The sequence below is a fragment of the Myotis brandtii genome, unplaced genomic scaffold, assembly GCF_000412655.1.
Source record: "Myotis brandtii unplaced genomic scaffold, ASM41265v1 scaffold242, whole genome shotgun sequence".
Classification (NCBI taxonomy): Eukaryota; Metazoa; Chordata; class Mammalia; order Chiroptera; family Vespertilionidae; genus Myotis; species Myotis brandtii.
In genome coordinates this window covers 61,016-77,992 of record NW_005359149.1, presented here as the reverse complement: position 1 = coordinate 77,992, position 16,977 = coordinate 61,016, and the positions used below count along the sequence as shown (strand labels likewise).

The following is a 16,977-nucleotide window of genomic DNA, read 5'->3' as shown; positions in this document are numbered from 1 at the left end:
ATCATCCCTTATGACTCATGGGCATTGGTAGTTGCCAGTTGCATCTACAGGATCTGGTGGAAATAAACAGAAGAGAACACTTCCCATTTTAATCTCTACCAGAGATTAGTTTAATTTCCAGCTTCTTAACTGGCTTCTGCCATTATTGTTCTTGACACAAGAGAGTGTTCAGAAACCCAGTCATTGGGAAAGTTTCTTCTGAAATAGTTTTTTATTTGTTTTTGCCTCTGTATTCCTTTTATTTCAGAAGATAATAGGGTTTTGTTTACTTGTCTGAGACAGGTTTTACACAGATGGCATCACACAGAAAAAGATCAGGGGTCTGTGGCCTCACTGGTCAACATGTGCCTTTACTTTGAGACTCGCCAGTATCCCAGCTATGACACCAATGATGTCCTTGGAGGGCTTAGGTGCTCACTGCTCCTTTGGTGACCAGCCTCTGAGTAACATTTTCCTGTTTCTTTTAAACCCTCTACTCATGTGCAGGATTGTTCAACCCATGGTTTCCCAGGTACCTACCTCAGTAGACCCTGTGAACGCAATCTTGTCTATGCCAATGTGAGAAGCTATTGCTGCCCCAGCCGTTGGCCCATATCCTGGCAAAATATTGACGACTCCTGGTGGAAAGCCAGCCTAACAAAACAGAATGGGAGGAAGGGTGGCTTGTGAGAGCTGAAGAAGCAGGTGAAATCAGATATGCTCCAATAAGGCCCAACCGTACGGAGCAGGGGCCGCCTCTGAAGGCGGCTTCTCTTACCTCCTTGATGAGGGCTCCCATGTAGAGTGCGCTGAGTGGTGTTTGCTCTGCTGGTTTAATAACTACCGTATTGCCACAGCACAGAGCTGGAGCAATTTTCCAGGCAAACATCAGCAGGGGGAAGTTCCACTGAAAGGAAAAAACCCTCGGTTGATAGATGGAAAAATATGCCTCCGCTACTTTGTTTTCAAGCTGTGACTTCTCAGATTTCTCAGACTACTCCTCAACATAAATCTTGTGCCACCACAAAGTGTAGATGTTTGGATTTTTTAAATTACTTCATTAAGAATAAAATAGGACTGGCCTTGAAAATCCAAATGACTATATTCCAACCACCCAGCAAAGGAAATCACACAGTGAAAAGAGAGTCTTTGTTTTGGTTTTTCATTGTTGTTATTTTATATGTTTTTAAAACTAGACTTTGGTTCCAGTAAGTTCTTGTGTATGAAAACTTTTTCTTGCATTTGTGATTTTTGTACCAGGGATTTCAGACGGGTATGAAAGCTCTCCAGTGTGGAAGAACTAGAAGAGACTATTCCAGCTGTGAATTATATTTAAGTCAATGCGTATTTTAAGGCCATGCCTTTTACTTATATATATATATAATCACAAAAACATGATTATAAAAATAGAGTGCATCTTTGCTTTTGGAGTATGCAAAAATTTTAGTTTGTTTTCTTTCCACTGCAAAATAAGCTAATGGAGACTAAAAAAATATATGTATCTGAATTTGGGGCCAAAAATGATTTTAAAAGAATATTGAGCTTGCATTGTCCTAAGCACAGGCATGAGCCTCAGGACTATCAGGTATTGCTGATCATTTCATTAAGAAAGAAAACAGAAATGCTGGTCCCCTGGCTTCAGCCGGACCACAATGTGTTTCTGCCTGAAGCATCTCAGCTGCCACCCCTGAAAGATTCTCCCTGGCCCTGGCAAGCTTGCAAAAATATACAAGTGTCTTGCCTTCACCAAACACCCAATTTCTTTTCCCCTTAGTTGTTTATAAACTTGGGAGTCCACAGTGATGTTTCAATTCCATCTACAGCATATAAATCTTGGAGCGCGGTAACCGAGCGGAGTGGCTGACAGGCAGCTCTTGTCCTGTCAGTGAAAGCTGCTGCCCCGAGAGTCTGGGAAGGGCCGGGAGAGCAGGCTTCAGCTCCTGCAATTAAGGTAACAGACCTCACCCCTGCTCTGATCCAAGTGGGGTTTCCTGGGGAGGGGGCAGGTTTGGGGAGGAGCGGGAGGGGGGCCGTTAGGAGCAGAAAAACTTAAATCAAACCTCTCATTTCCGTTTTCATTCTCTAATAAATTTCACAGTAACCCGGAGTCTATAGCTCATGAAAAGAATATTGATATCTCTAAAAAAAATTTGCCCCCCAAGCCCAAAGAAGATCTTAACTCATTCTCTTATATTTTGAAAAGAGAAAACTCCTTGTCTACAATGTAAGAGTTTAGTTTGAGCCTCCCCTGAAATCCTGGCCGGAATGATGAGCTAGCACTGTTGGAGGACTGGATGGTGTTTTGTATAGTGCCACGGCTGTGTATGAGAGAGAGGCAGAAAAAAAAGACAATGTTTAATGTTCCAATCCAAACACTAAGCACTACATCTATTTCCCTTTACAAGACACACAACAGCCCGGCATGGTTTCAATTATGACCGTGACGTTAATGGTACTGCTGTGTCTTCTGTAGAGTCTTCTATCTAGATTCTTGTGAAAAGAAACAGTGAGAAAGAATGGGATTAAAAGACCATATAAAACAATATGCCTGGAAAGATGGTGAGTCACAGTTTTAAAAAATAAACAAGCAAATATAACAAAGCATTAATTTTCCATAAGCTGAATGGACATCCATAACCAAGGGTAGGTTATTAATACATTGGGCTTGGCTTTGCTTATTTTAATCATGAGAATTCCATGACTTGAGAACTCAACTCCTGGTAACGGAGCTGAAACCCTATTAACCTGTTCAAATAAGCATTTGCAGGGAGGCTGTTAAAGATATGTCAACAACATGAGCTCGGTTTTTTTCCCCCTCAGTAATGGAAAACACACATCACTGAGATCCATGTTTTATGTATCTTTTAAGAGAACTGGTTCAAATGAAAATAAATACGAAGCATGAGGATCTACACTCACCGGGATGATCTGTCCACACACTCCAATGGGTTCATGTCTTGTGAAGGTAAAATAGTCTCCATCTGAAAGAAATGAGTATGGTCACTACCAGAGAATCCAGATCAGAAGAAAAAAATGCAGAGGGAGAATTTGGGTGGCAGCAAAACCAGGAATAAAGTTGAGAAAACATCCCACTCAACCGAGTACGAAAACTGGTAGATACTTTACTTGGCATAAAGTATCTCTGGTTATGGCTCCCAGACACCCAGAGTACTAACCTCAGAGGCAGAGTGATGGACAGGTTGATGGCACTAGAAACAGTCTTGGTGGAGGAAGTTTTTGGGGTGGGGGCACTGGAAACTGGAAAATATTCACTACTAAATTTTATATTAAATATTTAAATAATACTTATATGTAGAACACTTATTTGATTTAAAAACTGAGATACCTCAAAATTTTCAAATGCACTTCCTGAGCCCTCGGATGCAGGCATATGTAGGCCTAATTTTAAGAAGACCAAAGTCCACTTCAAAGAAAACTCCACCAATAACCCAAAGCTTCCACCCCCAAACTAGCCATGGAAACGAGGACGATTTAATAACCTTGTTTTCCTTATAGGGACAATAGGTAACTGGAATAATTATCCAGGAAAGTCAAACCAAATTCTCCTTTAGGAAAATGCCATTATGTTTATCTGAATTACGTTAAATGGCTAATTGAAATAACCAAAGAAAGAATGGCGCATTTTTTAGCATAGGGCCTTCCCTTTCTGGTCCTGGGCAAAATCTTTGTTTTTCCCTCAATTGCCAACCATTTGGCCACTTGACTGATATGTTTTCTCTCTCAAAAGCCGTCTCTCCCGGAAAGTGAAGACACTGGGTTAACCCTCATGATGAGCATCATGGGGGTAGGCAGGGGTGCAGGTGGGGACAGGAGGGGGTATGGGCTGGGGGAAGAGAAAATGATGTGACTGTTTATCATTATCTCTAAACACCTCTGAATCACTAATATTTATCATACAGAATTGTTTTAAATTCAAAATTATACATTTTAAAATAATTAAAGGTCACTCTCTCTCTCTCTCTCTTTTTCCTGGATTTCTTCCCAGGATTAACAGCTATCTGTTACTGGTAGCATCCTTTTATTCCACCCCACCTCTCATTTCTTAAAATGCAAATAGCATCATATTATTCAGTCTTCTATATTTTATCTTTTTTCCACTTCTTTTCACAAAAATCTAACATATTTAACTGCTGAATGTTATTCCACTGGCTCAATAATGGTACTACCTACAAACGATCCTGAGGGACACCGAGACTGCTTTCAGTTTAGGCTATCTATCTATAATAATAAAAGTGTAATATGCTAATTAGACCAGACAGCTGAATGACCTTCCGGACATCATTCCGGATGTCCTTCCGGATGAAGCTGTGGTGGCGGGGCCGAGGCAGAGGCAGTTAGGGGCAATCAGGCAGCCAGGCGAGTGGTTAGGGGTGATCAGGCAGGCAGGCAGAGTGGTTAGGGGTGATCAGGTAGGCAGGCAGGGCAGTGGTTAGGAGTCAGCAGTCCCGGATTGCGAGAGGGATGTCCCAGATTGCAAGAGGGATGTCATGGATTGCGAGAGGATGCAGGCCAGGCTGAGGGAACCCACCCCTCCATGCACGAATTTCATGCATTGGGCCTCTAGTATATATATAAAAGTCTAAGCGACCAAATGACCAAACGACCAGTTGCTATGATGCGCACTGACCACGAGGAGACAGATGCTCAATGCAGGAACTGCCCCTTGGTGGTCAATGCATTCCCAGAGCCAACCTCCTGTGGCCGGCCAACATCCCTCGATCCCTCCCCCAGGCCGGCTGGCCCCGATAACTTTCAAGGCCAAGGGACCCCCTGTGCACGAATTCATGCACCAGGCCAGGTGGTCAATGCATTCCCAGAGCCAACCTCCTGTGGCCGGCCAACATCCCGCGGTCCCTCCCCCAGGCCGGCTGGCCCCGATAACTGGCAAGGCCTAGGGACCCCACCTGTGCATGAATTCATGCACCAGGCCTCTAGTTATAAATAAAGCTGTAAACACTATCATTTTATATACCTTAGTTTTGTGTGCAGACGACTCAAGAATTATCATACATGTCATTCTTTACAATAATGCCAGCTACTACCCTTCTTCAATTTATAAATCTCTGTAAAGGTGGGGTTTTTATGTTAATACCTTTTTATGTTTCAGATTTTTTCCCCAGTAGCTATAAATGTGATGTCAGGCTCTTCTTCCAGGGAAGGTTTTCCATGGGGAGCAGTAATACCCATCAATAGGCTAAAGAGTTTCAATTCCAAGGAAATCCTTCCCAAGTAAACTCTACAGTTTGGCTAAGGTCATGGATTCAGGTGGATAATCACAAACCATAAAAATCAAGATAGAGTACAAATGGGCTGAGGAAAATATGGGAAGAGGAACTGAAGAACAACACAGGTGCTTGCTTTGGAAGCACATGTGGGAAAGTAACGGTTCAGAGAAAATCCACAAGGCACTTGTGCAAGCACAGCACAGTGACCCATAAAGCATTTCCCTGTCTACGTGCTAAGTGCTTAAGAATTTAGTGGTATTACTTATATGATTTTGAAAGTTACTGAAAAAATGAAAGAGAAGGGGGAAAGTGTAGGCAAAATCTTAAAAACTGACCTCATGAGGAACTCTGTAATTATGTCCCCAGAGAAACTGAGTGTGGGGAATGAAACTTGCCTGAACAAACAGCTCACAGATTGGACAATTAGCTAAAGGCTGGCTCAGAGAAAGGAACTGAAGAATCTTCTGCCCCTACAGTTCCTCTAAGTAGTCAATACAATTAGCTAAAGGCTGGCTCAGAGAAAGGAACTGAATCTTCTGCCCCTACAGTTCCTCTAAGTAGTCAAAAAAGAAATACAGGCTTGGTGCTTGAATCTTCCCAACGGAGCACGGAGTGAAAGAGATAAAGGAAGGACCATAGACCTTGAATTCAGTCTGTGTTCCAGTCTGGTCAGCGCAAGGTGATTCTGGACACCCCTAGTCTGATCTGGGGCCCTGGCAAACACAGTAGCTGTGCCTTCTACGTGCATCCTTGTCTAAGGCTAAAGGCACTTCAGAGGTCCTCCCAGGTAGTACGACCCGCTCCAAATCCCACCAAGCTTCCAGACTAAAGGTACCCAAACACCAATCGCTCAAGAGCCATCTTTATCATTTCTGCTATATCCAAGTATAACTACTCTATTACTTACTCAATCATTCTGTTAAATCAATTCATCTTTCAAATATATATACATGGCTACTTGTTAGCATCACCTTAAAGAAAATCTATGAAGCAACTGGTTTCATGAGTTAGCAATCTTTTCTTCTGCTTTCTTCAAACCTAATAATTAAAATAAAAAACGTTCACTACTTTACTGTGTAGAGTCACCTTGCATGCTACAGGCGCCAGGTGGTGTGCTATATTGTACTTCTCAAGTTTAAAAGTGTACACAAAGCCCCTGGAGGTCTTGTTGCAATGCAGGCTCTGAGTCAGGAAGTCTGGGGGACCTGAGACTCTGCAAGCTCCCAGGTGATGCCGGCACTTCTGACCCACAGATCACACTCTGAGCAGCGAGGTTCAGTGGAACCAAGAGGGTAGATGGGAGTCGACAGGCATCGTGATGACCTACAGCCGCTTCATGCTGACTTCATTTCTGTTTATTTATTTTTGCCTCTCTGGTAACTCAACTAATTTGCCTGAAAGGAGTCTGAAGTGTAGGGGAATCTGATCAATGTTTTTAATACTTTTAAAATAGCAAAATATGAACAAAACATATATATTTCTATGGAGCCTTACAAAATATTTTCACATTCTTATTTCATGTTCAAAACAATTTGATGAGATAAAAAACACAGCAAATTTATTATCAGCATTTTATAAATAGAGAAAGTATGGAACAGGTAGGTTAAGCTCAGAATCATATAACTGGTTAAATTGTGGCTCCTGGACTTGAAACTAGGTCATCAGATTTCAAGTTCATTGCCCTTAGAAACATATTAAAGACTTTTTTGTGAATAAGGTGTTGGATTTAGGTGGATATCACAAATCATAGGACCCGTGTTATGTCAACAAGTTCAAATGGGGTAAAATGACAACTCTTTTGTAAAAGGTGAGGATGACTCTTTGAGGATCTGGAATGTGGACACAGAGAACTCACAGAAACTCCAGCATCTCAAGGTATACAGGGAACACTGCAGAGCAACACCCCCTTACCTCAGGGGGGCAGGGGCGGGGCACAAGGCTGAATGCCTCTCTCCCCTTTTCCTAGGCAAGTTGACTCACAGGGGCAACAGTAATAACCTCTCTCGCTCCCTTCTACACCTAAGATGATACATAATGAGTACTCTCATCTGCTAGAAGAAAAATTACCACCCATTTTCCCATCTTTTATGTTAATAACTAGAGGCCTGATGCATGAAAATCATGCAAGGGGCTCGTCCCTTGCTGCCCCGGCTGCCTTGGCTGGACCTTGCAGCCCTGACTTCATCCGGAAGGTCATCCGGACAATCGTCTGGAAGGATGTTCGGATGGTCGTTCTGCTGTTCGGTCTAATATATTAGGTCTTTATTATATAGGATGCTCCCCAAGTACGGCAAGATGACTTAAAGGTTGTTCCCTTCATTTCTCATGGGCTTGATGTGGAAAACATCTCCACCCAAACACAGACTCTCTACTTGGGGCTGCAGTGATCTTAGGTCTTCTTACCAACCATGAAGCAGAGAGAACCAGACTCAGCCTGGAGGCCTGCATTTGATGAAGACACCAAAAAAATGTTCTGAATCCCACAGCCTGAACTGACAAGTCAGAACATAATAACTATGGTGGAGAAAACTAAAGAAAAGATGAGATACCGAAACAGAAATACTAAATCACAGGTGTAAGGCTTCTATCTCTCAGCCTCTTTCCCATTTCACTCAAGAAAGTAAAATTATAGAGTAAGATACCACTCTTACAGGAGTTTAAGACTCACCCAGAGACAACTTCCCTGATGTGTTTTACACCTGAGTGTTTACACAGCATGAGGAATATAAATTTCTTACAATTAAAGACATTATCATACTACTAGAGGCGTGGTGCACGAGATTCGTGCACCCGAGGGGTGTGGACCCTCAGCCCAGCCTGCGCCTTCTCACAGTCCAGGAGCCCTTGGGGTATGTCCAACTGACAACTTAGGCCCGCCCCCCATGTCAGTCAGACATCCTTAGTGCTGCGGAGCCCAGCTTCTGGCTGAGCGGCGCTCCCCCTGTGGGAGCGCACTGACCACCAGGGGGCAGCTCCTATGTTGAGCATCTGCCCCCTGGTGGTCAGTGCGTGTCATAGCAACCGGTCATTCCACGGTTCAGTCGATTTGCATATTACCCTTTGATTATATAGGATAAATTTGGTTGAATTTTGGATCAAATTTTATAGGTGTAGATTGAGCCATTTCTAGAATTATATCGTCTTCTTCCCTAGAAATGAGTAATAAACTTCCTCTGTATTTGTGAAATGCACTTAAGCTACTGTTCTGTTTTTTGAGGGGAACTCAACAAATTACATAGGAGAGCCTTGGCTGGTTTGGCTCAGTGGATAGAGTGTTGGCCTGTGAACCAAAGGGTCCTGGGTTTGATTCCAGTCAAGGGCATGTGCCTTGGTTGCAGGCTCCTCCCCAGCCTGGGCCCTGGTCAGGGCATGTGCAGAAGGCAACCAATCGATGTGTTTCTCTCATATTGATATTTCTCTCTGTCTTTCCCTTTCTCTTCCACTCTCTCTAAAAATCAATGGGCAAGTATCCTTGGGTGAGGTTTAAAAAGAAAAAATTACACAGGAGAGAGAGCGCAATTATTTAGTTAATTATAACAATTTAATTATTTGGATTATTCCTTCAGAGTAAACATTATTTCTTAAAGCAAATTTTATAGTTACTTGAAAAAAAAATTTTTACAGAATTCTCATAAGCATATCTGACATTGACACAATCTATACAAAAACTAGACAGTATAATTGGGCAATATGTACAGTCAATAAAATCAGAAAAATCTAAAATGTGCCAGAAATTGAGAAGTTTATCCAAAATGGACTGCAAGAACTAGCTCTCAGTTACATTACAATACTAAGAGTATTTGAAGAACTGCAGTTAGTTTGATATACCTGGTCACACTAAAAATTAGTTTATTTGATAGCATAAAAATCTGTACAGAATTCAGTGAATGGGAGGTCATCTCTCCCTCTCCAGTATTAAAACAATTAGACCAGCTACACTGAACCATCCCGTCATGTCCCCTGGCAGATTCCTATGTATTCTGACACTGAACAGATACTGAACAGACCTCGCAGAACAGTTTACGGCTATAATGATAAACTATAAACACCTATACAAACACTGAGACTTTACATTACTTCTCTGAACCTCAGTTTCTTTGTCTGAAAAATGAGGAGATTGGCCTTAGGAATCCTTGAGCTCTTTGCAGCCTTAAACCTCTCAAAGAGGTTATATGTGAAACAGTAACTTCATGACCTCCTGTCACCACCAATTCAGGTCCCACTAAACTACCCTGGTTCTTCTTAGGTGGGCAGAACAAATAGCTCCCCCGTCTCAGGGAACAATAAGATTTCACCATATGTGCCCTTCGTTAATAGCACTAAACTAGGTGTAGCTGTTGAAGGCAAAGCCTTAGGATCTGAGTCAATGTCTGAGCACTTTTTACCGATTGTTTCATTTAACGCATAAAACTGAAAAGGGATGGAAGTGGATAAATAATTACATATGACCTGAGTAGGTTTTTAACCTTTCCTGTAGGCTAATAGAAAGCCATTCTGTAGGAATTCAGCTTAAAGCATGAACTATATTTTCTCTGCTTACATATCACAAAATCAATAAAATCAACACTAGGTAGTTACAGAGGAAAACCTTATGCAAATCAATTAACCTCCATTTCTCCCTCCATGAACTGCAAACAAGTTTTGATCCTCCATCATAGTTTGTGGACATGAGAGAATATAGGTTTAAAATGATCAAAATGGGGAAAATAATACTTTGCCTGCTGGGTTACTATGAGATTAGAGATAATATAATGAGCACAAATAAGGTGTTCACTAAATCATAGTAATGGTTATTATTTATCAACATAATTAGAAGTGCCATCGTAGCAGGGTCAGAGCACAGGATTTATGGTCAGAGACAACAGCTCCACTGAGCATCATGGCAGGAAATGACAGACAGTGCTGTACAGGAAAAAGCATCGAGACCTTCATGAATCACACTGATACTGCATGATTCCGGGATAACATCCACTGTGTGCCCTGAGTGGGATGCAATGGAGAGGAATGGGAGAGGCTCTCAAGTCAGAAGAAGCAGCTGTCCAGTGGATGGCTCAGAATGGTCATGCCATAACCCTTTTCTCCTCCGTGCCCTGAGTGGGATGCAATGGAGAGGAATGGGAGAGACTCTCAAGTCAGAAGGAGAAGCAGCTGTCCAGTGGATGGCTCAGATGGTCATGCCATAACCCTTTTCTCCTCTTCCCAAATAGAGGGAGGCTACCCTACGAGGGGGTGGGGGAGGAAGCAGATACTTGCTCTCCCCAACTGATTGTCCATCATGTAATCAAAGTGCACTTTTGATCATGGCACTCATGTATTTAAAATAATTCAGTGACTCACCATTGGAATAAAATGTGCAGCATAGTTTTCCCAGCCTCAGAGCCCCACTGTCTTCTATATCTGGCTATACTTTCAGAGCCTCTACCACTCTGTACTCTCCTCCCCCCATGCTTTGCACAGTCATTGCCGCCATCTGTGATGGCCCTATCTCCATCTTTACTTACCTACCTTTCGGGTATCATCTTGTTCATCTCAACTCCTTCTCAAGGAAACCTTAATACCGGCTAAGATTGCCTCTCCTATGGATTCCCATTGAACTTCATGCTTCCACATCTGAACAAACCATACTGCACTGAATTTGCTTATCTACTTATTGCTTTTCCTTACTATTTTATGAGCATCTTATTTACTCACCTTTGTAGTCCCCAATGCTTAACACAGGACCTGAGAGAACAGGTGCCCGCTCCATGCTGGTCTCTATCCTCTCCTTGCTACTCAAGGCAGAGGCCCTGCAGCCCAGGCATCACTTGGCAGCTGGTTAGGAATATAGAATCTCAGGCCCCACCCCGGACCTATTCAATCAGAAACTGCACTTGAAGATCCCAGGTGGTACACAGGCACAATAAAGTTTGAGAAGAACTGCTCTAAGCCATCTGCACTATCAGCCAACCATCCCCTTTTTATAAACCAACTAGAGGCCCAGTGCACAAATTCGTGCATGGCTGGGGTCCTGCCAGCCCACCCCGATGGGGGCTGATCGGGGACGGGGCCAGCTAGGGGGAGGGGCCACGGGCGGTTGGCCAGCTGTCCCTGCCCCCAATCAGGCCCGTTGGCCAGCTGCAGTGGGTGTCATAGCGACCGGTTGTTCTGATCATTCCAGGGTTCTGATTGTTGGCTATATATATATACTCTTCAGTCTAGGAAGGCCTCACAGGGCACTTCCAGGATCCCAGCATTACTTCACACTCTTCCTAGTACGCGCAGGGAGAGCAGGCTGTGTTCCAGAGAACACAGGTAGAGTACCTGGCACGGGACTTGGCAACCTCCAGGAACCACTCAATAAGCATGTATTTTCTTTCCTTATATCTATTCACACTCCCATCCACATAGCTCTTTCAGTCGGTCCCTTTCCTGCCATAACTCTTCCTCCCAGTAGGTAAAACGGATCCTCTAGTGAGCCGAGTCACCAGGCTCTACTGTTAAAATTTCAGCTCTACAACTCTAGCTGGATTAGTTAGAAAAACTATTTAACATCCCGAGGCCTCAGTTTCCTCCTCTGTCAGTGAGGAGGTTAATAATAGTGCCTTCCTTTTGGGGTGCTGGGCAAGCACTCCATGTGGTATTCGCTATCCCTAATAGTCACGCTCAGGTCAGGAACTTTCCACCAACTAACTCAGTCTGGATATTTCCTCTCTCCTTTAAAGGAATACAGCACTGATAGGCCGAGCCACATGACTTAACAAAAAAGAAAAAGAAAGGCATCAGGATGGTGGTTGTTTTTATAGATTGTGAAAGTAATTCATGGTCAATATGGAAAAGTATTTTTTAAAAAGAAATACGTCATCCATAATCTCACCACCAAGAGAAAACAACTGTTAACATTTTAGAGTATTTCCTTCTAAACAAATAGATCTTATGTTTCAGGAGGGAAAGAACTATGTCTTAATCTGCTCAGAATTTTCCCAGACTTCCCCACACCCGAGGCCTCTCCCCGGCTCCGAACCTAACCTAGCCCAGTGCTGAGCACTCAGCAGCCGACAAACACATACCTGTTCCTTGGCTGACTGATGTACTGATGTAAGTGGCTTGACCCTGCACTTATATGTGAACTGTCTATGTGTAGAAATAGGGTCATTATCCGAGTGATGTAATCTGTTTGGCTCTTGGTTCGGTTCAGTCTGCTCTAAGTGTGCTCATATCTGCATTCGATGTGACTGCTCCTTGTGTTTGGTGGTGAAAAGTGTGTTTCTGGTGGGGTCTCATGTCCTTTTCCAATGTACTCAGATTTCACATACCTACAGGAATGGTCATCCCGTGAATTTTATCAGCCCAGCCTGCGTAATACCGAAGTGTTTTGATGACCCCCTGCAAATCCACATAAAAAGCTTGCAGGAACGGTTTGCCACCATTGAGGGATTCCATGGTCTGCGGGAAAAGAAACAGAGAGAACTTTCCAGTGATACGCTATATAATTTCTGGAGCAGAAGAAAAAAGAAGGCAAGAGAGCACAGATGAATATGGACAGTGATGCATACCTGGTCAACTCTGATTTCTCAAATACAAAGATTTCAGTACTGCCAGTTTAGTTTCCAGTAAAAATCACAACGACTATATCTGTGCATGTTCTTGTGCTTGTGTGCTCCCAGTAATCACTATCCAAGTGCATAAACACGAGATTTCTTCAACTGGTGATAAACAAATACTCTCTGGTCAAACCACCTTCTCTTATATTAGTGATCAGAGCTGGGGAGGGAGGGGTCAGAGTCGACACCAGTAATCTGAGTCCACAAAGAGGAGCAGGGACATGGGCTTTTATGCAACTGATGAGAATATAAAACGTTTTCCACAGCTGCCAAGACCCCTGCTGAGGAATGGAATATCCACGGTGCACAGTGAGTTTATTTATTGCCACCAAATAAACAAGGTCTCCTCCAGGGAAGCTCAGACTTTAACTACTCGAGGGCTGCTTTTTTGTAAATATTTATGTTAGCAACCATTATATATTGAGAGTGAAGTATCTGGTTCATTTAATAAAAATAGAGATATAAGGCAGTTTTAGATTATAAATGTTATTATTTTAATCACATGTTCCTAAAGTGGTTAAATCCGTAACAAAAAGAACTAGAAATGAATACACTGAAATGAGAAAAGAGTACTTTGACTTGAGAAATATTAACAGTGTTGCAAGGCGAACAAATGAAAGAAACAAAACATGTTTGTAATCTCATGTCCTTTTCTATAAGGACATTTTATAAAACATAGTGGTATGAAAACTGAGCACTGAAAACTAAAATGGAAATATTCTCCATCCCATAACATGAAAATACTATTATTTACAGTGCAACTTATCCACTTACTGTGTGTATAAGATGAAATTCGTTTTAAAATATCATGTTACTTAGCTTCTTTTTCTGACTGACTTATTTTGCTTAGCATAGTATTCTCAAGCTAAGAACCAAATGATGTCATTCATATGTGGCATATAAAACTGAAACCCATAGATACAAACAACAATGTGGTGGCTACCACAGAGAGGTGGGTGGGAAGGTGGTAAAGGATATAGGGGGCCTAATACATGGTGATGGACGATGATTTGACTTTGAATTGGGAGCACACAATGCAATATACAGATCATGTATCATAGAAATGCACACTTGAAACTTATATGATCCTATTAACCATGTCACCTCAAAAAAATAAAATATCGTGTTACTTATCACTGTACATTGACTCACCTTTATTAAAAGAAATCAAATTATTTCCTAGTACTTTTTATAATATTTATATGTTCATGAGATGAGCATTACATTCTCCACGTCTAGCATAGAGCCCTCTACACAGCACAGAGTGGAATAGAGTCAATAATGAAAATCCGGGCCACCTGAATGGTCCCTAGGAGCTACTGATACCAGCCAAATCGGCCCGAGAGCTGCCAGACTAGGTTTATTTTCAACTGTGTTTACTCAGATACAGTATTAACCTCAGTTCGGGCAGGAGCTCCCCTACATTCCAGAGGCCACCTCTTACTAACACTCACGCCTCTCGTGACTTGGTAGGGTTTAAAGGAAGAGAGGCCATTCAAGTGTCGTCACAGTGAGACATATGTCAGAAAAAGAATGGCATTTGAATTCTATGACATGAATCTGTAACTGCAAAAATGAGCTATATCATCATCTAGTACATATTGTTAATCTGATGTTGTAAATATTGTGTCTTTAACTCAATCAAGCTGACTGTTACAGACCCTCAGAGTACCTCCCACTGACTATGTGCCAGGAACTGTGCTAGGAATTTTTTTTTTAAGTAAAATATAATTTTCATTCTCAAAAAAATCATATACCTTGGAATACCCTAAGCCAGTGGTTGGCAAACTGCGGCTCGCGAGCCACATGCGGCTCTTTGGCCCCTTGAGTGTGGCTCTTCCACAAAATACTGACTTCTGCGCTTGGGCCACGAAGTTTCAATCGCACTGTACGTGCGCGCTCGCTCGTGGTATTTTGTGGAAGAGCCACACTCAAGGGGCTAAAGAGCCGCATGTGGCTCGCGAGCCGCAATTTGCCGACCACTGCCCTAAGCTATTCCAGAGAATTCAGTTTTGCATGATATTGATAGGTTAGCCAAAAAAAAAAAAAATGATGTTGAGGCTTAAATAAGTTTGAGAAACATTGGGTAGGGCTTTTCAGAGTCGTTTATATGCTTGGTGTCTTGTGAATCTCCAAGAAGGAGCCATTTCACCATGAAACACCTTTTTCACAATATAAGTAAGCACCTCCCTGAAGGACCAGATTAGGAAACGGTTTTATAGATGAATAAAGGTTACGTATAGCTAGCGTTCCAAACCATCTCCATAAGGATGCATTTTTGTTTCCATACTCTGAACAGATCCCAGAGGGGCTGGTGGGAGGGAGGGGCCCTGGGAGGTGTGAACTGAGGAAGGGTGCCTGCCTCTCCCGAAGCAAGCCCCACGGGGACCTGTTTGCCCAAGTAGACAGCAGGACCTAGTATTCGTGGTTTGAATGCCCTGACTGAGCAACTGTGCCCTAAATATTAATTGATCAGTTGTACATCATCCACGTGGAGATCCCTTGTGTACCGAACGGGCATTCCCCAATGGTTCCAGCTTCCAAAAAGTCTTTTCTCTAACAAAATGATTTTACTTTAAAAAAAAAATGATTTTACTTTAAAAACTGGCAGTAACAACAACAAAAACATTAAGAGAGGAAAGTTCCTTGTGTAAGAAAAAGACCATTTTAGTGAAAGGAAGTAGCTGAAAGGGACAGAACAAAGGCAGCAGGAGTGCACCAGGCGTCCCCATCACGCCCCGTGCTCCTGAAGGAGTCTCCTTAGTCAAGAGGGGTTAACTCTGGGGAGTCAAAAACTGTCCTTTTGATTCTTCAATGAATCATTTGGTATTGGTTTTCTGCAAGCAGCATGGTGACTCTCCTGCTGCTTAAGAGGCTTGTTTTGTTTGTTGAGGGCGGGAGGGAGGCAGGAAGGCCCTTACCAGTCATGGGAAGCTAAGGTTTTGTTCTTCAAAATTAAGTAAGAAGAGACACTCAACTGGTCCTCCACTTACCTCCCCCATCTGATGCAAAAGCCAAACATCTCTCGTTTTTCTTGTGTTACATACTCCGTAGCTTGTTCCCCCGGTCTGCTTCACATCATACTTTCATAAAGAGTGAGGAATCTGAATTTCAGTGGAAAGGTAAATTTGGGGTAAAGACAATGTTTGCTTAGGCTACTTACTGCAAGAACTGCCCTGTCTCGTTCCACCAAGTCTGCGAGCTTATCCAACAGACGTCCTCTTTCAGAAGCATCCATCCTTCTCCACACTGAACCAAGGGAGAACGCCAGGCGGGCTGCCTGCACTGCTTTGTCTATATCCGCCTGTTAGAGAGAACGAGGCACAACTGAAGCGAGACAACACTCCAGGTAAAGGAAGAACCAACCGCTCTCAAATGTCAGTGGTGGTGTCTGGAAAGTAACTTCTCAGGGAGTCTTTTTTCTAAGAAGGACGTACCTTGTCTGCTTCTTGAACTTCACACACCTGTTCTCCTGTGGCTGGATTATAGACAGGGAACACTCTCCCGCTCTCTGAGTTCTGCCACTCGTTGTTAATAAAAATCTAAAGGAGTAAACAGCAGAATGGGATTGGTGAGACAGGTGACAGGAAGCCAGTCAGAGGCAAACTGTTACGGAAGTATCACAGTAATCATACTTACTCTATATGCTTGCTGCTATGCAGGTAAAGTACAGAATATGAAGAGTTGTAAGAGACCCTTAAACAGTATGCAGTCCAGCATCCCCCTGCCCCTAATTCAGAAATTTCCTCTATGACATTTTTTTTTACCTCAATTTCATCCAAAGATTAAATACAGTGAGCCTGTGAGCCAGTGAGAGAGTCAAAAAGAAATGAAAGGATAGAGTCTCATAAACATAGAAAACATACACTGGGGCTGAGAAAATATTTATTTTCTCTGGCCAACACATAAGGAGTAAATTGTGGATTAAACTGACAGTGGTCAAACCTTAGATCCTAGTTTCTCTGTCAGAGGCATAAGTGTCTTCACAGGGAAACTTGAAGGTGCTGAAATATGCACTGAGTGGCCACATTATTATGACCACCTGATGTTTCTAGGCAAATTAGCTATAATTTCGCGCTGAAGTTGCTAGAGGCCAGATCATTATAAATAGGGAAGCAGGTTGTTTACCACGACAGTAGAAGTGATTTTTTTCTGAAGATATGGGTAAACAA

At 42.6% G+C, this 16,977-nt stretch overlaps 1 protein-coding gene across 1 annotated transcript in view; it reads right to left on the bottom strand.

The window, feature by feature from the left end:
* Positions 1 to 16,399, bottom strand: part of ALDH1A2 (aldehyde dehydrogenase 1 family, member A2) — a 73,316-nt gene extending 56,917 nt beyond the window's left edge. The window contains exons 1-6 of the mRNA XM_005866996.2: positions 16,243 to 16,399; positions 15,969 to 16,109; positions 12,518 to 12,647; positions 2,899 to 2,960; positions 758 to 886; positions 520 to 633 (exon numbers count right to left, since the gene is read on the bottom strand). Coding sequence (XP_005867058.1) covers positions 520 to 633; positions 758 to 886; positions 2,899 to 2,960; positions 12,518 to 12,647; positions 15,969 to 16,043 — 510 coding nt within the window. The 5' untranslated portion in view covers positions 16,044 to 16,109; positions 16,243 to 16,399. The remainder of the gene's footprint in view (positions 1 to 519; positions 634 to 757; positions 887 to 2,898; positions 2,961 to 12,517; positions 12,648 to 15,968; positions 16,110 to 16,242) is intronic.
* Between the last annotated feature and the right edge of the window lie 578 nt (positions 16,400 to 16,977).